Below are 22,365 nucleotides of genomic sequence, written 5' to 3' on the forward strand. Positions count from 1 at the left end.
CGTTCTGCCTCCGTCTCTACCTCTGTTCACGTCTGGGCCGATAAAGGGATCTCATTGGGTATGTTTTATTGTGTTTATTTTTTCTCACCTTTCCACTTAAACCCAATTCTAGCGTGTCTGTTCAGTCAGGGCCTGGTGGCTTCCTATGACATCTCTGGCTTCCCCAAACTGGTCAAAGGCAGCAGGCACTCAGCATACTTTCCTCTGTTACGCTCTTCCCTTCATCTGGAATGTTCTTTTTCCCAGATCCTCCCTCTCTTCCCTTATGGTGAATTCCTACTTGCCCTTCAAGGCCCAGCTCGGATAGCACCCTGTCGTAGGGAAGCATCTGCCATCTCACCTTCCGCTTCCAGGCAGAGCTGGCTTCTCTCCTGGCTTGTTTCCGTCGGTATCTATGGCTCTTGCCATCAGAGTGGGTTATTATGGGTGCGATGCTCTTTGTTCCCTTGGGAGCTTTTCGGGCCCCGGGACCATGTCTTTCTCATCTCTGAATCACCAGTACCCAGTTGAATATTGAATTATGGTTTACCGTTGTCACCTGAAGCTAACCGCCGTGGGGGGAGGAAAACATGTTTGAGGTGGGTTCGCTATTAACATGCTTTCGGTTTTGGTACTAGATCATTTCATCTTCTTCTTAGTGCAAGATGGCCAGTGACATTTCTTTTCTTTCTTTCTATTCGATTATGCGTTCTGTGCTTTGAACCTGTAAAAGCACGTTCACCTAACGTTATACTTAAAACGTTCATTTGTGCTTAGCCTTTCTCAAGACAGATCGGCGTCTTGTGAAGAACGTTGACACACGGGCAAGTGTTCAAGGATCCATTGTGTTTCCACTAGAGCGTGCTCATCTCATTTATTCCATGCCCCAGACTGTTTTAAATGATGAATATACTGGCTGTGTTCATTATTTTTGGTAGATGACCCTTGAGTTAGCATAAAAGAGGATGAATCCTTTTTTCCTCAGAGTTGTAGGTTCCAGAAATCTGTTTTTCTGGTGGAACTTTAAATCAAGGAAGAGATTTTTTTTTTTCTTTCTTCGATTTCGCTACCTAGCATCCGGTTAAAGGATTAGGGATTACGTTATTCTTTGCAAATTGATCGGAACCTCATCGAAGAGAAGCCCATCTCGCCTCGGGTTGTGTGGGCTCAGGGCTACTGCTTCAGAACCACTCTGGTTTGGGTTGGATGGTGGAGGTGAGCTGCATATCTTTTAGCTAGTTAGCTGGGTTTTTTTTTTTTTAAAGGTTTTTTTTTCAACGTTTATTTATTTTTGGGACAGAGAGAGACAGAGCATGAATGGGGAAGGGGCAGAGAGAGAGGGAGACACAGAATCAGAAGCAGGCTCCAGGCTCTGAGCCATCAGCCCAGAGCCCGACGCGGGGCTCGAACTCACGGACCGCGAGATCGTGACCTGGTTGAAGTCGGACGCTTAACCGACTGCGCCACCCAGGCGCCCCAAGTTAGCTGGGTTTTAAAACCGGGACTGTCCCTGCGGAGGACAGGCAGCAGCCACAGCCGCTGACCGGATGGCTGCTGGGATGTTGGCCATACAGTTCAGGGAAGCATGGCGGCACATGGGTGTGCAGGGCGGGTCAGGGTGCTGAGCATTTCATACAGCCCACCCCGCGTATCAAACTACAATCATTCCAAGCCCTTGCCCTAGTAGTCTTTGTTAGCTTTAAATTATCAGTTGTTTTTGGTAGAGGGTCAGTGATGAACTTGCGGGTAGACTTGTGCGTGGCAGAAACTCGGAGAGTGAGCAAGGGTGGGGCGGAGAGGGAGGAAGAGAGGGAATCCCAAGCAGGTTCCACACTGTCAGCATGGAGCCCTGTGGACGGCTCGAACTCAAAACAGTGAGATCGTGACCTGAGCCGAAACCGAGAGTAGGACACTTAACTGACTGACCGCACCCCCCCAGGTGCCCCTGTACCTCATATTTCTAACTTGAAAGCTTGAGATTCCCGGTGTTTGTGGGTGACCTAGACTTGCTGGGTCCGAGAGTCATTGACTACTCAGGATATCACCACTTAGACCTCAGCTCTTGGGTTCCTGTGAACAGTTCACCAGACAATAGGCCCTCTTAGCAGGGCTAGAGATGTAAGCTCTAGAAAATTCTTCGTGAGAGCAGGAGTCATTTTATGAGCTACGGACCTGTCAGGAGGCACAGCAAGCTGGCTTGGCAGATCTTTACCATTCGTTCATTCATTCATTCAGCAACTTAAAAAATTTTTTTTTAATATTTATTTATTTTTGAGAGAGAGCGCGCGAGCAGGGGAGGGACAGAGAGAGGGAGACACAGAATCCGAAGCAGGCTCCAGGCTCCGAGCCGTCAGCACAGAGCCTGGCGCGGGGCTTGAATTCGCGAGCTGTGAGATCACGACCTGAGCCGAAGTCGGACACTCAACTGACGGGGCCACCCCGGGGCCCCTCATTCAGCAACTTTGACTGAGTGCCTACTGTGTACCAGGCATATCAGTGAATCAAAGATTTTCCAGGGGTGTGGGGAGAGGAGTGGACCAGCTGATAAACAGGAGACCTAGGACGTAAACATTTTGTGTGTTATAAGGTGATGATTTCTCTGGAAAAATAGGTTGGTAGATCATGGTAAGGTGGGGAATAGGTGAGAGGCTTGCAATTTCAAAATAAAGGTCAGGGAGGACCTCACTGAGTGGACGAAGGGGCAGATTTTGAAGAGAAAAAGAAGGGGCGGCTGGGTGGCTCAGTTGCTTAAACGTCTGACTCTTGATCTTGGCTCAGGGCATGATCTCACAGTTGGTGAGTTCAAGCCCCACGTGGGCTCTGCACTGAGAAGGCGGAGCCTCCTAGGGATTCTCTCTCTCTCTCCCTCTCTCTCTGCCCCTCCCCCACTCTTGCTTGCTCTGTCTCTGTCTCTCAAAAATAAATAAATAAACATTAAAAAAAAGTGTTAAAAAAAAAAAAAAGAGAGAGAGGAGGTTATCAGAAAGGACATCTCCGGCCAGGCGGAGGGAACCACCCTGCAGTGCAATGGCCCTTAGCCCGAGAAGGGCCTGGAGTGTTTGGGAAGTAGCTGGGAGCCACGTGGCTGGAGGAGGGGACGGTGAAGGGGAGAGGGAGGAGTGGGAGTGCCCAGAGGGGCAAAGGTGGATCTTTCCTACTGACCCCAGACCCTGCCCTTCGTGGGACCAACCTCTCACCAGGGGCTGTTCAGGTGAGGACACCTGATCCTCTCTTTTACAGTGGTTCTCAAATGGGGGCTGGTGGCAGCGACTGGAGATGTTTGTGATTGTCACAACTTGGGGGAGAAGGTGCTCCTGGCATCTAGCGAGTTGAGGCCAGGAATGTTGCAGGGCATCCTGCAGTGCACGCCCCCCACCCCCCACCTCCGCCACAGAGAGTGAGCGGGTCAGTAGTGCTGAGTGGAGAAATCCTAGGCTAGTGTTATATAGTTTATCAGCTGTTGATTGATTCAGTCTGTCTTGGAAAACTTAATAAAACAAAGAAACACACCAAAACACCACGGAAAGAGGTGATTAATCACAGCCCCTGGTCAGGTGCCTTCACAAGTGACATCGAAGATGATGCTGGCCGTTTTCATTCGCTTTGGGGAAAGGGGATCCGAACCTTGCTTGCATGGACATTTTGGTAAACTCTGGTGCTTTCATGAGATAGGTAAAGGAAAAAACCTAATCTGTCATTTATAGGTAAATAGTAATAATCTCACTGATAATCTCATTAATTCAGACTCCAGTAGGATTTTCTAATTTTGAAAAGGGTCAAGGATGTTATGTTGATCCACAGGAGGGAAAATGTTTACCTAAAAAATTTTCTTTCGGTACTTGGAATAAAAGGCATTATTATTTGCACATGAATGTGATGTTATCAATGGGAATATTTTCCTTGGATTACACTAATCCAGTATTTTTCAGAAGTCAGTCTTTTTTTTTTTAATGATTATTTGTTTTGAGAGAGAGAGTGGGAGCGAGTGGGGGAGGGGCAGAGAGAGAGGGAGAGAAGGAATCCCAAGCAGGCTCTGTACCGTCAGCGCAGAGCCTGACTCGGAGACTGCTCCCAAGAGCCAGGAGATCATGACCTGAGCCGAAATCAGAGTCAGATGCTCAACCAACTGAGCCACCCAGGAGCCCCCAGAAGTCAGTCATTTCTGTACTGCTTTTCTTATTTTTGCTTTCTCTCTATGCCATTTGTATTTTTCTTTATATCAAATGGCTTGTTTTTAAACAAATTTGGAAAACTTGTAGCAGTTGCTCAACATGAAACTTAACCAAAAAATCATAAGATAAAAATAACATGACGTTAAATTCTAGACTGTTGCCTGCACAAGACTCGGAGCGCAAGACCTGTGCTGTATTAAAAAGGAAGGTTCACCAGTTTTAGGGAAGAGTTCAAGGCGTCCGAGCACCAAAAGGAGACTTTGTTGATTTAATGAGAGAATTGAATGGGACTAACTTTCCCACTGTGTGAGTTAGTGATGCTCCATGTACCTTCCCTGTGCCGCACTGGGGGACGCAATGTCCCAAGCTGCCCCTACTCTGTGGCCAGGTGGCCGGCTGGCTTGGGTCAGAGCTGCAGTCGGAGAGTGTGGGACCAACTCGAGGCGCACTGGAGTCCGGTTCTCTGGCTCGGACTGGCTGCCAGCAGCATATTAATGCAGGGCTCCCCAGACCAGCGACTCTCAGATCACTGGGGTCTTTGTTCTGTAGAAGATGGAATCTGTGCCCCTGGTTCTTAAAAATCCCTGTAACTCAGATCTCTTACTATTTCAAATGTGCTTGACACATCTTGACTCCCTCTGCCCTTCCTTACATATTTCCTGTGAATCCCCAATACTTCCTTCTACTATACCCATTGTTAGGATGATTGGATATTTTTGATTAACTCACGTACTTTATATTGAATGTTCGAGTGCCTTCACCTTATTTTAGCAATTGTACGGTGGTTTGTGACCTGCTTTCTCTCCTTTTGAGACTAAGATCTCTCACTTTTGCAAGCAGAAGCGAATGCATGTCCTGGTTGCTTTGTAACTCGGGTTGTGGGGGTGGCTCGCTGCCACGTCTCACGTTTGTCGTTGTGGAAACTAGATTTTCTCCGCTTTCTCAGGGGCTGCTGGACTCCTGAATTGAATCTCGGTAATCAAAGTCTCGGGAGACTGACTTCCACAGAAGCCAGTATTTATTAAGTGTCTGCCGTGTGCCAGGCATTATATGACACGGTCCAGGGCTTTAAAGGGTCCCCAAGTCCCAACTGGGGAGCCAGAGACCGTCTACTTAGAGTTCATAATGCAGCACCTTTATGTAAAGTGGTGAAACCTGACCACTGTATGCTTCCATTCACTACCCTCCTACTTCACATTATAGTTTTTATTATATAGTGTATCTGCAGATGTTATAAATTCCGCAAAAACAAGATTACCGTTTCTGCTTTGTATTGCTCTAGATTATCGTACGTATTTTCGAAGAAATTAAGAAGACGTCTAGTTTTTTAAAAAAACTTACCAACATATTTACCATTTCCAACGTTCTGGATTCCTTTTGAAGATAAAGTTTCCAAGTGATACCGTGTCTCTTCAGTCTGCAGAACACTTCCTTTACCATTTCTTATGGTCTGTGTTGGCTGGCTCTGTTTAAAAGGGTGTGTTAAAAACAATTTGCCCCCCTTTTGTTGTCGTCTGACAGTGGCCCTACCTCATCATCATTCCCGAAGGGTGTGTCACCAGATGTCTCGTTCTGGGTTGAGAGGTTTTCCTGTGAGTCCTTCACAGATGTGATCTGAACGTTCTCCTGCCCCCACTGCTTCTCGCAGGCGCCAGAGAGCATTCCAGCCCTCCTTCTTTGTGCAGACATAGTGTTCGCTCTTCTCTGCTGTTTTCAGGGTCAGCAGCAGTCTGACTAGGATGTGTCTAGGTGTGGTTTCTGTGTATTTATCTTCTTGGGGTTTGCTGAGATCCTTGATTCTGTACAGTTACTTCTTTCACCAAATTTGGGGGATTTGCCATTACTTTATCATTCCGTTAAGTCCACTCAGTGAATTTCTCAATTTCAGACAGTACTTCAACTTGAGAATTTTTATTTAATATCTTTTAATAGTCACCACGTCTTTGCTGAGAGTCAGGATCTTTGTAGTCATCACAGGTGTATTTCTTTTATAGCCATAAGCACTTTATAATAGTTACTTTAAAATCCTCGTGTATTTCCAGGGATACCTGGGTGGCTCAGTCAGTTAAGCGTCCCAACTCTTGGTTTTGGCTGAAGTCACGATCTCATGGTTTGTGGGTTTGAGCCCTGCGTGAGGCTCTGTGCTACAGCACGGAGCCTGCTTGGTTCTCTGCCCTTCCTCTGCTCTCTCTCTCCCTTCTCAAAATAAATAAATAAACTTAAAAAAAGTATTTAATAAAGTAAAATAAAATCCTTGTCTATTTCCAACATCTGGGTCCCTTCAGAGTCACTCTGTGATTTTTTTTCTCTTTTAAAAAGGCTAGCTCGGGGCGCCTGGGTGGCTTGGTTGGTTAAGCGTCTGACTTCGGCTCAGGTCATGATCTCACGGTCCGTGGGTTTGAGCCCCGCGTCGGGCTCTGTGCTGACAGCTCAGAGCCTGGAGCCTGTTTCAGATTCTGTGTCTCCCTCTCTCTCTGACCCTCCCCCGTTCATGCTCTGTCTCTCTCTGTCTCAAAAATAAATAAACGTTAAAAAAAAAAAATAAAAAAAAAAATAAAAAGGCTAGCTCATGTTTTTCTGTTTCTTTGTTTATTGAGTAATTTTGGATTGTAACCTGGATATTGTGAATATTACATGCTATACGGTCTCTGGATTCTGTTATATGCCTCCAAAGAGTGTAGATTTCTTTGTTTTGTTTCAGGAGGTACCTAACACGAATGAGGTCCCACTGTTAACGGTCTCTCCTGTGGTGGGTAGTATCCCAGATCTCAGTTCAGTTCTCTTAGCTTTAGCTGTGCTGTAGAATTTGCCACAAACATGTATGGTCTAGGGGTCAAGATAGAGTTCAGGCCAAGTTTAATACAGAGGCTTCCCCCTCTGATGTTTTCCTTTCTGAGAATTCCCCCCACTTCCTGCCGCACTTTCTAGTGGCTATGGTTGCCCTGAAGCCTGGAGATAGAAACATAAGCAATATTGGTAATATGATGTGCTCAGTGATTTAATAATAATAATAGCAGCTGATCTTTTCGAAGCGCTTATGTGTTTCAGGTTCTAACTGTATCTGACTGTCTAATGTCATTTAATCTCCACTACAGCAATCATCTGAGGCAGGCATCCATTTTAGGGTAAGGAAACAGAATCAAAGAGGGGAGATTTCTATCCCGAGTTACATACCTTCTAAGAGGCAGCGTGGATTTCATAACCAGGTATTTTAACTCAAGGACTCACACTGTTATTGATTATAAGTAATAAGTAATAGGCCTGTAACATCTTTTCAGTGAGAGATCTGGGGTTTAATTTTTAATCTTTCTTTCTTTTTTTTTTTTTTTTGATGCTTTTCTTTGCCATGGGTGTTCTACAGTATGCATCTACATACGGATTTGTGGGTTTTTGCTCGTTTGTTTTTGAGAGAGCGAGTGAGAGATTGTGAGCAGGGGAGGGGAAGAGGGAGAAGGAGAGAGAGAATCTCAAGCAGGCTCCATGCTCGGTGCTGATGTGGGGCTTGATCTCATGACCATGAGATCATGACCTGAGCCCAAATTAAGAGTTAGATGCTCAACCAACTGAGCCACCCAGGTGCCCCAGTATGGATCTGTTATTAATCATTCAGTTCAGGATTTGTACGTCTTCAAATTGAATCTTCATTTTTTTTCCATTCTGGAAAATTGTTTGCCATTATCTCTTTGAATATTGCCTCTTCCTATTTTCATTAATCCCTCTTTCTGGAATTCTTATTGGACTTATCTTAGATGTTAGCTTTCCATTCTTCATGTGCCTTAATTGCTGTTCCAGATTTTCCAATTCCCTTTTTCTCTGTGCAGTGTTCTGGGTGATTTGTCAGATCAATCTTCCAGCTCACTAACTCTCTCTTGAGCTGTGTCTAAACTGCTATTTAAGCCAGCTGTTGAATTTTTAATTAAATTGTCTCTATTTTTCATTTCTACATGGTTCTTTTTCAAATGTGCCTTTTCTTCCCACCCTTGCGCATCTTTTTTTTTTTTCATGTTGATGTGTAGATTTTAAATCCTATAGTCTATTGTACATTTTTCTAATATTTCGAATCTTGGGGGTGCAGATTCCCATTTGTTGTATCTGCGAAGTCTTTGTCTTGAAGACTTGTAGCCATATACAGTTTGAAATTTTTTCTCGCCTATTTATCTTCAGCAGGGATTGTTTTTGTGAAATTGCGTGCTTATTGGATTGTGAACGGCTCTTTAGAGCAGCTTCTTGTTCGCTTTTGCCGGGATGCCTAGAACTGGAGTTCTCTGGACAGCGATCCTCTCGTAGCTCAGGGCAGGGCTCCTTCCCTCTGCAGGGGTGTGAGTTGACTCTGCGCTCATAGGCCACGTAGGCCTGTGGTTTGATTTCTCACGAGTGACTACGCCTCTCTCCACTCCCACCCTAACTGTAGTCCCTTTCCTCAACTGTCTTATATGGGGGCTTGGTTTCGAATTCACTACCCATATCTTTTATCCCCATGTGGGCTTCAGAAGTCTTAGTGCCTGGGGCCCCTGGGGGTCTCAGTCGGTTGAGCCTCCGACTTCGGCTCAGGTCATGATCTCACGGTTTGTGGGTTTGAGCCCCACGTTGGGTTCTGCGCTGACAGCTCAGAGCCTGGACCCTGCTTCAGATTCTGTCTCCCTCTCTCTGCCCCCCCCCCCCATTCATGCTCCGTCTCTCTCTGTCTCAAAAATAAATAAACATTAAAAAAATAATAATAATAATAAAAAAAAGTCTTAGTGCCTAAGACCTGTGTCTAGGTCTTAAATGTTGATCCTGGGGTGTCAACTTAGGCTAATTGCTCTCACTTTTCTATCTTCCTTTCTAGTGTTGAGGATGTCCTTTCTGCCTTCTTTCCTGCCTTCCTGCATTTTAAAATATCTACATTTCTGTATTTTCTACTTTTTATTTTTATTTTTTTGTGGTGGGAAGGGGTTCCTTTCTCTTCAGCCCACCGTAAGTTGTCGGAAATCCCAGTAACGGGGGTTTGAATGGAGTTGTCAGAGCCTCTGCTCCTATGGTAATCTGTGCTGGGTTAAGTTGGTAATAATGGGGATGGAGAAAGGGGACTGGGGCCAGAATAGAAATCAAAATGTCAGGGGGCGCTTGGGTGGCTCAGTCGGTTAAGTGTCTGACTTCAGCTGCCGTCATGGTCTCCCAGTTTGTGGGTTTGAGCCCTGTGTCGGGCTGTCTGCTGCGTGAGTAGCCCACTTTGGATCCTCTGTCTTCCTCTCTGTGCGCCTCCCCTGTGTTCTCTCTCTCTTTCTCTCAAAAATAAGTAAACATTTAAAAAAAAAAAAAAGAAATCAAAATATCAGTTTATTACTTGCTAGAAGGAGGTGAATATTTGCCCAGAAGGCTAAGGTATTGTGGTGGATAGATCAGTACCTCCCCACTGGACAAAGTCTAGAATAGGAACTGGACAGTGCTTTTTTCTTTTTTTTTTTTTTTCCACACCATTCAGGGGCAGATAGCACCCTACTGACAAATATGAACACCCTGGCAATTTCGAGATGCGTTCCTGCATGCCTTTATTTTTTTATTATTTAAAAAAATTTTTTTTTAACATTTATTCATTTTTGAGACAGAGAGAGACAGAGCATGAACGGGGGAAGGTCAGAGAGAGAGGGAGACACAGAATCCGAAACAGGCTCCAGGCTCTGAGCTGTCAGCACAGAGCCCGACGCGGGGCTCGAACTCACAGACCGCGAGATCATGACCTGAGCCGAAGTCGGACGTCCAACCGACTGAGCCACCCAGGCGCCCCCCTGCATGCCTTTAATATGAATTGAAGTTTTACCTGAAGACCACACAGCTCCCTGTGGTCTCATAAGTACTGTGCATTCTCTGGATCTGAATCGGAGTTCTCAAGGAGATTAAGATCTCAAGCTCACTTCATAAATATAGAATCAGAGCAAAGGAAGTTAGATACTCTTAAGAATTCTTTTAATCACTGTGCTGCCAGCAACCTGCCAGGTAGTTTCACGCTAGCCTTCGTAAGGTGGGCTTGGGAAGACTAGAAGAATGGCCAGTCTCTGCTCCTCTTCCCTCCCTTCCTCCCTCTCTCCTTCCCTTTCTTCCTTCCTCCCTTTTCTCTTTTGCTTTTTTCCACCTTTACTGAAGTATAATTTATATATAATAATATTCACTGAAGGTTAATTTGTTAAAATGAATCTTACCAAGTATGTACTGTTGTGTGACCACAACCACAACCAGGAAATAAAACATTTCCTGCACCTGCCGGAAGTCATGTCGTGGCCACTCGCCGCACACCTTTCCCCACCCCTGACCCCAGATGACCACTGATCTGCTATATAATACTATGGTTTTGTCCTTCCTAGAATTTCATATTAGCAGGATCCTGCAGAATGAAGTTGTATGTGTCTGGCTTCTTTCGGTTGATATGATGCTCTTGAGATGCATCTATATTGTTGCATATAAGCGGCTCATTCCTTTTTGTTATTGAGAAGTATTCCTTTGTATGGGTATACTACAACTTGTTTATCCACTTTGTGGATAGATATTTTGGTTATTTCCAGTCTTGGGCTGTTTTGAATAAAGCTGCTGTGAACGCACAAATACAAGTCTTAGCATAAATATACATGTGTTTTCATTTCTCCTCTGCAGGCACTGGGGAGTGGGATTGTGGTTAAGTGTATATTTCTTTTTTGAAGCAACTGCCAAACCATTTTAGTAGCTGTACCATTTTGCATTTTCACCAGCAATGAATGAGATCCACTTGCTGCTTGCAACACGTTTAATACAGTTTAAAATTTTTTCTTAGCCTTCCTAGTGGGTGGGTAGTATTTCACTGTGCTTTTAATTGACATTTCCATGATTACTAATGATTACTAATGATGTTGAACATCTTTTCCCGTGCTTAGCTGTCATTTGGGTATCTTCTGTGGTGACATGTCTGTTCAGTTTTTGGTCCCCCCCCCCGCCCCCATTTTAAAGATTGAGCTCCAAGTGTTCTTTATGTCTTCCAGATACAGATTCTTTATCAGATATGTGTTTTACACGTATTTTCTTCCCAGTCTGTGGCTCAGTATTCCATTTTCTTTCCTTTTTTTTTTTTTTTTAAATGTTTTTATTTATTTTTGAGACAGAGAGAGACAGAACATGAGCAGGGGAGGGGCAGAGAGAGAGGGAGACACAGAATCCGAAGCAGGCTCTAGGGCCTGAGCCATCAGCACAGAGCCCGATGCGGGGGCTCGAACTCACGAACCGTGAGATCATGACCTGAGCCAAAGTCAGATGCCCAACAGACTGAGCCACCCAGGCGCCCCTCTTTTTTTTTTTTTTTAAGGTACTATTTTTAAGTAATCTTTACACCCAGAGTGGCTCTTGAGCCCACAACCCTGAGCTCAAAAGCCACATGTTCCACCAATTGAGCCAGCCAGGTGTTCCAACTGGTGTTCCATTTTGTTACCAATGTTGTTTGAAGAGCAAAAGTTCTCCATTTGATCAAGTTGAATTCATCAGTATCTCTTTTCATGGCACATGCTTTTTGCACCACTCTAGGAAATGTTTGCCTAACTAAAGAGCACAAAGGTTTTTCTGTGTCTTCTTCTAGAAGTTTTATCATTTTATGTTTTTTATGTCCATGATCTATTTTGAGTTAATTATTTTTTGTGGTGTAAGAACAAAGGACATTTTCCCTCACGTGTTTATTCAGTTATTCTAGCTCTGTTTGCTGAATTAAATTACCTCGACACCTTTGTGAAAAATGCATTGGACTTAGATTTGCAGATCTATTTGTAGGTTCTGTCTTATGTTCTGTTAACCTGTATGTTACCCTGAAGCCAATATCATAGTATCATGATACTAAATCTTGAGGTTTGGAATTGTGAGTTAAAATTTTTTTTAAATTATTTTTGAGAGAGAGAGAGAGAGAGAGAGAGAGAGACAGCATGAGAGGGGAAGGGGCAGAGAGAGAGAGAGGGAGACACAGAATCCGAGGCAGGCTCCAGGCTCTGAGCTCTCAGCATGACCTCAGCCGAAGTTGGACGCTCAACTGACTGAGCCACTCAGGCACCCGGTGTTTTCTTTTCTTTGTCAAAATTGCTTTGACTATTCTCAGTCCTTTGCATTTCTGTATAAATTTAGAATCAGCTTATTGATTTCTGCAAATTGATTGGGATAACATTGAGTTTATAGGTAAATTTGGCAAGATTGACATCTTAGCAATATTGAATCCATAAAATGGATTCAGTCCAATACAGATCCATGAAAATGGTATAACTCTATTTTTAAAAAAGACGATTTTTGAGAGCTATTTTAGGGTCACAGCAAAATTGAAGGAAGGTACAGAGATTTTCCTTACACCCCTGCCCCCCTAACATGCGCAGCCTCCTGCAGTCTTGCAAAACTCACCTATTAGTTCTGGTGGTTTCTTTGTAATCTCATTAGACTCTTCTGCTTGGACAATCATGCTTGTGAACAAAGACAGTTTTACTTTTCCTTTCACTTTCCAATCTGTATGTTCTATTTGATTTTCTTGCCTTATTGCTATTTCACTTCTACATATGCTATGAACTCAGTAATACGTTGTTATTATTTTTGTTTTAAGGCGTTTTTAAGAGACTTTATAGAATGAGAAGACAGTGGTTGTTTGTATTGACCCACACATACACCATCCTTGAGCCTCTTCTATTTGAGTAGCTTCGGATTTCCATCTTGGTATCATTTTCTTCTGTTTGAAGAACTGCCTTTCACATTTCTCATAGCACATGTGTGCTCGTGATGAATTTGTTCCACTTCTGTTTGTTTGAAAAAGTCTGTTTCCCCTTAAAATTTGAAAGAGATTTCTTCAAGAGTTCTGACTAGTGTTTTTTCTTTCAGCCTTCTAAAGACACCTTTCATCTTCTTTTTCCTTAATGATATTTGACATGAAGTCTATAATCTCTTTCCTTTTTAACATGTTTTTAGTTTTGAGAGAGAGAGAACAGGGGAGGGGCAGAGAGAAAGGGAAACAGAAGTGGGTTCCATGCTGACAGCAGTGAGCCCCATGCATAAACCCACGAACTGTGAGATCATGACCTGAGCCAAAATTGGATGCTCAATCGACTGAGCCACCCAGGTGCCCTTATAATCTCTTTTTTAATGTAATCTGTATTTTTTTTTTCTGACTGCTTTTTTAGATTTTTTTCTTGATCACTAAGTTTTAGCAATTGATTATGTTGTGTCTCAGTGTGTGATATTTTATTATGTGTAATTTTGGGGGGTTCAGTTTTTTGAATCTTTAAGCTTACAGTTTTTATCAAATTTAAAATTTTTCAACCATTCTTCTTCTAAAATTTTTAATGTTTTCTCCATCTCTGTCTTTTTTTTTTTTTTCCTCTCTTTTTCTGGGACTCCAGTTATACAAAAGTTATGGTGCTTGATAATGTCTCCTAGTAACTGATGCTTTGTGTGTTTTTTTTTTTTTTTTCTATTTTTTTCTTTTTGTGCTGCAGTTTGGATAGTTTCTTTTGTTTTAATTTTTTTTTTTCTGATGTTTGTTTTTGAGAGAGAGAGACAGAGTGTGAGTAGGGGAGGGGCAGAGAGAGAGGGAGACACGGAATCTGGAGCAGGCTCCAGGCTCTGAGCTGTCAACACAGAGCCTGACATGGGGCTTGAACTCACGAACTGCAAGATCATGACCTGAGCTGAAGCTGGACGCTTAACCAACTGAGCCACCCAGGCGCCCCAGTTTGGATAGTTTCTATTGCTGTATCTTCAAGTTCTCTGAATTTTTTTTTTTTTTTTTTTTTTTTTTTTAGTTCTCTAATCTGTTCATTTCTTTCAGTTTATGTTTTGATTCATTTATTGTGTTTTTCATCTCTTGAATGAATTTACACTGGGGTCTTTTTTTAATTTCTATTTTTCTCATCAACATTTTTTTCATGGAATATATGGCATATTCTTTTTTTTTTTTTTAATGTTTATTTATTTTGGGAGAGAAAGAGAGAGAATGCGTGAGTGGGGGAGGGGCAAAGAGAGACAATCCCAAGCAAGCTCTGCACTGATAGCACAGAGCCTGACGAGGGGCTCCATTCCAGGAACCGTGAGATCATGGCCTGAGCTGAAATCACGGATGCTCAATCAGCTGAACCACCCTGGAGCCCCTATGGCACATTCTTTTAATTGCTGTTTAAAGATAATTTTCTATTCTATCATCTCTGACATTTTGGGGGGATTTTTTTCTACATTATTCCTGATCGTGGTCATATTATTTGACTTCTTTTCATGCGTGGTAATATTCGACTGGATGCCAGACATTAGGAATTTGGGGTTGTTAGCTGTTAGATTTCACAGTACAAATTGTATGAATCCAGTAATGCTGGATTTTGTTATGGTGTGCAGTGAACTTTCCTGGATTGTGCTTGATTCTGTTGAGGCTTGATGTAAGTTCTATTGGGGTGGGTCTAGAGCGGGCGTTAGTCTAGAGCAATTTAGCCCTACTGCTAAGACAACGCCGTGTTACAGGTCTTTCTCCTCTGGCTGGTGGGAACAGACTGCTATTCCCTACACGTCAGTGCCGGGAAGGACCCGCTGGCTCCTTTCTTGTTTCCTCCCGAGTCTCGGTAGTTCTCTATCACGTGTGCATGGCTCAGTACACAGTGGAAGCTTCCAGAGGCTACTGGGCTGGCCGCTGCCACTCCCTCCTTTGCAAACTCCGTCCTCTTTGGCCTCCTCACATTTCCTTCTCCACAGCTGGGACTCTGGGCGATCGGAGGCTGCTGTCTCAGGGGTTCCTTATTTGCGTCCCTTGTCTGAGGGCTCCGGTCCTGCGCTACCGGTTGTCTAGGGCCTGAAGACTGGTTTCATGGACGGTTTTCTAGCTTTCTAGATGTGTAAAACGTGAGGCTTTTCTACCATCTTGGCCGGAAACGGAAGTCTTTGACTTTCCTTCAGTTACCTCGGAGACCATAACCCTTCCCTCCGGCCTCGGTGTTCTTTGATTCCTTTAGCCTCACCTGAGTAGACTTGCTGCTCATCTCCTGAAAGAGCACTGGTCTGGAACACAGAACATTTAGGCTCTAGGAATCCCAGCTCTGCCGCTGGCTTTGGGGGTGCGCCTCTTTAGTGGTCTCTAAAATGAGGGAGTTTATCGAGGCATGCTGTAAGGTTCCTTCTTCTTTACGAGTCTGTACGAGAACACCCATTTGTTTCAGCATTTGTTTTTCTTTATTTAAGTTTCTTTTGGTGGTATCATTCCTCATTTCGCTACTTTTCATTGAGTACCTATTACTTGGCAGGTACTATACTGGGCACTGGGGTCACAGCGCCTCCACGGAGCTCGGAGACGAACTCAAGACAGTCACAAAGCCCGATGCTGCCACTGTCATGGGGAGTGTTAGGACAGGCGAGTCCCCAGCTCCGCGAGAGGCTATATGCAGAGGCGGGGCCTTCTCCCGCGTCCCCGTCCCCGAGGGGGACCTCAGCTGGGGTGGGGCTAGGGGGTAAGAAGCGACAGCGTCCCAGGCAATGGAAACAACATGTAGAAAATCACTGAGGTGAAGGACTTTGGTGCATTGGAAGGTCACCGTGCCTGAAGCCCAGACAGGGACGTGGGAGGAATTTCTTCGAAAATTAAAATGTATGTTTCCTCTCTGGCAGTACAGGATAGTGCTGTGTCTGGAGTCTGACTGTGTTTTGTGTGTGTGTGTGTGTGTATGTGTGTGTGTTTAATTTTAGAGAGAGCACATGAGTGTGATTGGGGGAGGGGCAGAGAGAAAGAGGGAGAATGAGAAAGAATCCCAAGCAGTGCGGAGCCTGACGGGCCTCAATCCCACGACCCTGGGATCATGACCTGAGCTGAAATCAAGAATGGGACACTGGAGGGGCACCTGGGTGGCTCCGTCGGTTGAGCTCCCGACTTCGGCTCAGGTCACGCTCTCACAGTTTGTGGATTCGAGCCCGGCGTCGGGCTCTGTGCTGACAGCTCGGAGCCTGGAGCCTGTGTCTCCCTCTCTCTCTGCCCCTCTCCTCCCCTGCTCATGCTCTGTCTCTCTCTGTCTCAAAAAGAAATAAACGTTAAAAAAAAATTTTAAAAAATGGGACGCTGGACTCACTGAGCCCCCCAGGCGCCCCGCAGAGTCCGACTGTTCGGTTCTCATTCTCACTCTGCTCCTCTCTGGCTGTGTGGCCTTTCCAGCTGTCTCGGATCCTCTCAGCCTCAGCTCCCTTAACAGAAACATGGGGATAGTGCGGTTGTCAGGATTTGATGAACCGCCGCTATCTGTGAAGCTCTTAGCACAGTTTCTGGCCTATAGGAAGATCGATGAAGATTAGTTATCACCCCGTAGTTTATGGTTTATGGCTTTTATTTCCATGTATATAGTTAGTATAATATTATATAGTTAATATAATAGAATCATTAATATTCCCTGATAACAGTTATTCTTCGTGGAACTAATTGCTAAGTTCTTTAGTTTGCGGATAGAGTTTTTTTGAAGAGTGCCTCTTAACCCACCAAGTACATAGGTGGGTCTCAGGGGATCTTTTGAAACCCTTGATTCTTTAGGAAAAGTTCTGAGTGTGTATGTCTGTGGGCGTCATCCAGTTCCAAAGCTCTCTGTGAGCCCAAACATTTAGACACCTCAGCTTTATTTATTTTTTTTAATGTTTATTTTTGAGAGACAGAGACAGAGCGCGAGCGGGGAAGGGGCAGAGAGAGGGAGAGAAAGAATCTGAAGTAGGCTCTGGGCTCTGAGCCCGACGCGGGGCTTGAACTCACGAACTGCAAGATCGTGACCTGAGCTGAAGTCAGACGCTCAACCGACTGAGCCACCCAGGCGCCCCAAGACACGTCGGCTTTTTAAACTTCATGTTTTTAAAGTCCCCTGCAGGCTAGGTTCACGCTGCTTTGTAAATGTCTGTGGGTTGGAGGCTGTGTGTTCCTCATGGGCCCTGAAACGCACTGAAAATAGCTCCTACAAAGTGACTGTGGTCGGGGGTGAGGTGGGGGCTTGGCTGTGACTCAGTGGGGACCCATTCCTCCCTGGCAGGGATCCTGCAAGAAATGATGTATTTGAGTGCGTCACACGTTAGTTTTTCTACAGACGTATACTTCTTGATTAACATTCTCTGGGTAACTGTTACACAATGTAAATTTTTAATAAGCTCTAATTACTAGCCTAAAAGAATTTGTGGAGGGAAAATGTGGTTAGTGTTTCAAAGTAAACACCTAGGCACAAACGTGTCATTTCTTATTTTAAACCCTTATCAGTTACTGCCTAAATCAGCTGGTTTTCCTCTCTGCCAGGTAGGAAGCCTCTGCTTTTTTGCGTGAGTAGCGTTTCCTGTTCAGCTATTTCCGTGCAGGGGACAGTAGGGAAGCGTTTATGCCCCTGATGCGTGGGTGGGGAAAGGGTGGTGGCCACCGTCGAGGTTGGCCAGGCCGTGCGGGGCCAGATCTGCGGGGCTTGACATGCCCAGTCTCCCTTGTTTTAGCATCCTGAGAGCGCATTTTTACATCGTCCCTCACATAAGAGCACGGAGGTGGAGACAGGTTAAATCACTTAACGTGGGCACGCAGCTAGTGAGTTGCGGTCAGGGGATTCACTTCATTTCAGGGACGTTCGGTTCCAGTGCCCATGAGCTCGGCCGCGCTTCCCCACTGCACCGGAGGGAGGGTTGCCTGCCGTCCGCTGGGGAGGCGGGGAAGAGCTGGCTTCATGGGGAAGAGCCGGTGTGGCAGCGGGCTCGTTCGTGTTTGGCCAGGGTGAGTTGGAGGAAGCCGTTAGACATCCACGTGGAGGGCTCCGCTTGGGTGTCGCCACGTGGTTTGATGGGAATCCGTGTCACGGAGTGTGTGAGCTGTGCGACAAGCACGTTAAGGGCAAGACAAGACACGGGGCGGACTTTCTTCCCGATTCTTGGTTGCGAGGTCAAACTCACCTGTTTTCCTTTCTTTCTTTTTTTTTTTTTAAATATTTTTAAAAATGTTTATTTATTTTTTATTTTATTTTTTTTTTAATTTTATTTTTTTTTCAACGTTTATTTATTTTTTTGGGGACAGAGAGAGACAGAGCATGAACGGGGGAGGGGCAGAGAGAGAGGGAGACACAGAATCGGAAACAGGCTCCAGGCTCTGAGCCATCAGCCCAGAGCCCGACGCGGGGCTCGAACTCACGGACCGCGAGATCGTGACCTGGCTGAAGTCGGACGCTTAACCGACTGCGCCACCCAGGCGCCCCCAAAAAATGTTTATTTATTTTTAAGAGAGAGACACACACGAGCGCGAGCAGGGGAGGGCCAGAGAGAGGGAGACACAGAATCCGAAGCAGGCTCCAGGCTCCCAGGTATCGGCACAGAGCCCGACGCGAGGTTCGAACTCGCAAACCGCGAGATCATGACCCGAGCCGAAGTCGGCCCCTTAACCGACTGAGCCACCCAGGCGCCCGCCCCCCCCCCCCCCCCCCCCCGATGTTTTTCTTTTGACCATTTGACACTTGTTTGCATAGCACTTCACGGACATTTCTGCCAGGGCTCGGCCAGCTGCTTCGTTCCCTCGCTTCTGAGTTCCCCGGTAGAGGAGAGGTTCCAACCATCGTGTTGATGAGAGGTGACTCACAAGTCAGGTCGACAGCACTGAAAGAAAGGCACTTAGCTTTTCTTTATGACTCTGGTCCGGTCACCCTTCTCTTGCGTTATAACCTACCCACTTCATTTTAGAGGAGTCGGTCAAGTTCTCAAGACCCCCACGGGAAAGGGTGTCAAGGTAGAAGGTTTGCTGCAAGGACCTGCTTTTGCTCAGGTGTGACCTGATGAGTGTGGCTTTGTCCCCTCTTCCCCTTTAGATGGATTTGAAGACTACGGCCCGGGTCGTGACAGCATGAGGCTAACGGCCTTTCTGGACGTTCCAGGCCAGGGTAACCTGCCTCCCCTCGCTCGCCTGGAAAAGTATGCTTTCAGCGAGAACGTCTTCAACCGGTGAGCTCGCCAGTCCTTCCCACGCTCGCAGCCCTCTGTTGGGTCTGGTTTGAGCTGACAACAGTGGCCGTTTCTCTGTGACGGCTCTGAGGACTCTCGTGGATGAGGTGGAACGCAGGCTGTTCCCAGGGTGCCGGGATCCTGTCTGAATGGCGCCATTTGATGAGATTTTTCTGTTACTCTTGTGACCGTTCTGCTGATCACCTGGCACAAGCCAGGAATAAAATGGTGACGCAGTTTACTGGTGTTTAGATAGGATTGCTGACCGGCTTTCTTTCCACCTGTGCAATTCGCAGAAAAGTAAAATGCGTCCCCATAATTGAGGAGCATCCGTTGGGAGCATGGCTCTCTTGTTTTGATTTTTGACCGGAACTTTCCTGCAGGTTGTCCCAATGTGATGTCACTCCTTGGGGTGCTGGCGGGACTCTTCTCCAGCCTCAGACCACGCCTTTTTGACAGATGACCTTGACTGTTATTTCCTAAAGAAGGAAGAAACTAAGGCACCTCTTTTCACCTTACAATCTGCCCAGACCTGAGTCTGAGGGCATTCTTCCCTCCTGTCTTGCGGGCGAGTGGGCGGGAGGAGGCATCTCTCTTCTTGTCTCTCTTCCCCCATCACATACACCTGCTGTCTTCGGCATCCTCCTTCTCGCCTGTGACACACACCCTTTCCTGCCACTCACAAGCCGTTGTGTGTTTCTCATTCCGAACAGTCCTCTGGACTTGTCTACCTGTGGCCTGGCCTCGTACCTGTCTTTAAGTACACCGTTCTGGGAAGGCTGGATGATACTCGTTGAGTCTCTTTACCTTCCGTTGCCTCTTTAAAAAAATTACATTCTGTGCCTCTCTGTCTATTAAATCGTGGAAGGTTCACAGCAATTGCTGCTGAGTGAGTCCGATTATTATCCCAATTTTACAGATAGAGAAATGATGGTACTCTGAATGATGTCTTTTGATGAGCACTTCTTAATTCAAATGTAGTTCACGATTTTGAAACTTTTTCTTTTATGCTCGGGGCTTTCTTGTCACTTATAAGAAACGTTCTCCTCCCCCAAGGCCATCAAGATATTTCCTTATATTGTCTTCTTGATGTTTTATTGTTTTACCTTTCACGTCCGCCTGGAGTTGCTTTCTTTGTGTATGATGTGAGGTAGGCGTCAAGTTTCATTTCCTTCCATATGGTATCCAATTGACCCAGTGCCGTTTATTGAAAATGCTGCCTTTTATCTATGCTTTGCTTTGCCACCTTTGTCTTAAATCAAGTGTTCATATCTGGACTTTCTAGTCTGCTCCCTTTGGTCTGTTTGTCTGTCATTGCGCTGGGACCCCACTGTCTTCATTTCTGCAATTTTTATCATCACAATCTTGGTATAAAGTAAAGAAAGTCCTCCCACTTTGTTCTGAAAATGGTCTTGGCTGTTCTGGACTTTTTGCATTTCCAAATGCATTTTAGCCCCAGTTCATCAATTTCTAGAAAAAAACCCGCTGGGATTTTCATTGGAATTGCGTTGCATCTATAAATCAATTTGTAAAGAATTGACACCTTTGCACTATATTTAGTTTTCTGATCCTTCCATTTTTTTGAAGATTTTCTTAAATTTCTGTGTGCACATACACATAAATAACTAAAACTATGATACATGGTTTTCCGTTGTTGTAGAGATCTGTATCGTTTCCATTTAGTTTTAGGTATTTGATCTTTTATGTGAATGTAAATTGTATCATTTCTTAAAATTTTTATATTCTAATGGTTGTTGATAATATGAAAATGGAATTCATTTTTATACTTTGATTTTGTCTCCATTGATTATGCTACGTTTACTTATTAATTTTAATAACTTCCCTGGGGGTTCTTTGGGTTTTCTACATACTACAATGATGTTGTCTGTGAAAAATGATAGTTTTATTTCTTCCTTTCCTATCTTGTTTTATATTTTTAGTAGCTACATCTCATCAGCTTAAGAAAATGTATATTTGTGGGGCGCCTAGGTGGCTCGGTCAGTTAAGCATCTGACTTCGGCTCAGGTCATGATCTCACAGTTCGTGAGTTCGAGCCCCGCGTCGGGCTCTGTGCTGACAGCTCGGAGCCTGGAGCCTGCTTTGGATGCTGTGTCTCCCTGTCTCTCTGCCCCTTTCCTGCTCGCACCCTGTCTCTCTCTCTCTCTCAAAAATAAATAAACGTTAAAAGAAAAAAAGAAAATGTGTATTTCTTATTTGCTAAGAGGTTATGTTTCAACTTTTTTCTTTTTAAATGAAAACCAATTTTTTAAAAGTTTTATAAGAATCTCTGCACTTAACGTGGGGCTCGAACTCACAACCCTGAGATGAAGAGTCTCATGCTCTACTGACCGAGCCCATCAGGCGCTCCTGTTTTTAAACTTCTAAAAATAATTTCAGGGGCACCTTGGTGGCTCAGTCGGTTAAGCGTCCGACTTCAGCTCAGGTCATGATCTCACGGTTTGTGGGTTCAAGACCCATCTTGGGCTCTGTGCTGACAGCTCAGAGCCTGGAACCTGCTTCCGATTCTGTGTCTCCTCTCTCTGCCCTTCCCCTCATCACACTCACTCTCTCTCTCAAAAATAAATATTAAAAAAATGTTAAAAAATATAAAAATAAAAATAATTTCAGACTTACAGAAAAGTTTTAAGAGTAATATAAAGAATTCCTGTCTGTTTTTTACTCAGATTCATCAAGTTTGTTTTAACATTCAGTCTGTCTTTATTTTCACGGTTTTTCAAAGCCATTTGAGAGTAAATGTGCCCATCATGTTGCTTTCTCTTTAATGACTTCCGTGTGCTTTTTTTCTAACAAGGACATTCACTGTTCACGTATATAATCACAGAATAGTGATCCAACTCAGGAAATTCAACTTTGATACAATACTGTTACCTAATATCTAGATTTTAATCAAATTTTCTAGTGGTCCTAAGAGTGTCCTTTAAATCAGGGTTTTTGTCTGTTTGGTTGGTTTTCAGGTCTAGAATCCAACCCAGCATCGTGTATTGTATTTGATTGTCATGTTTCTTCAGGCTCATTCAATCTCTAACAGTTTCTCAGCCTTTCTTCGCCTCTCGTGATACTCTTGACAGTTTTGAAGAGTACAGGTGATTTATTATATAGAATAAACTTACTAAGAGTTTTTTTAAAAAATCCTCAATGAGGTCTGCATTTTATATAATGCTTCTTTTATATCTGTTGAGATGCCTTTTCTCCTTTAATCTTTTTCCAACTTTCTTGAAAACTTCTTTTGTTATGAAATATAGCACTTGCAGATAATTGGATAAAACGTGTA

The 22,365-nt window shown here is 44.5% G+C and overlaps 1 protein-coding gene across 13 annotated transcripts in view; it reads left to right on the plus strand.

Moving 5' to 3' along the window:
- Positions 1-22,365, plus strand: part of LOC125162396 (serine/threonine-protein phosphatase 4 regulatory subunit 1-like) — an 84,092-nt gene that overhangs the window by 10,223 nt on the left and 51,504 nt on the right. For 12 of the 13 annotated variants that reach the window (XR_007151022.1, XR_007151021.1, XR_007151024.1 and 9 more), the window contains exon 3: positions 18,941-19,073. The exons of the other annotated variant lie outside the window; for it this stretch is intronic. Coding sequence is in view for 5 of the 12 variants with exons in the window: in XM_047853347.1 (XP_047709303.1) it covers positions 18,941-19,073 (133 nt within the window). In the remaining 7 variants the exon portion in view is untranslated. The remainder of the gene's footprint in view (positions 1-18,940; positions 19,074-22,365) is intronic. 13 annotated transcript variants of the gene reach the window in all.

Source organism: Prionailurus viverrinus, chromosome A3 (assembly GCF_022837055.1).
Source record: "Prionailurus viverrinus isolate Anna chromosome A3, UM_Priviv_1.0, whole genome shotgun sequence".
NCBI classification, from domain to species: domain Eukaryota; kingdom Metazoa; phylum Chordata; class Mammalia; order Carnivora; family Felidae; genus Prionailurus; species Prionailurus viverrinus.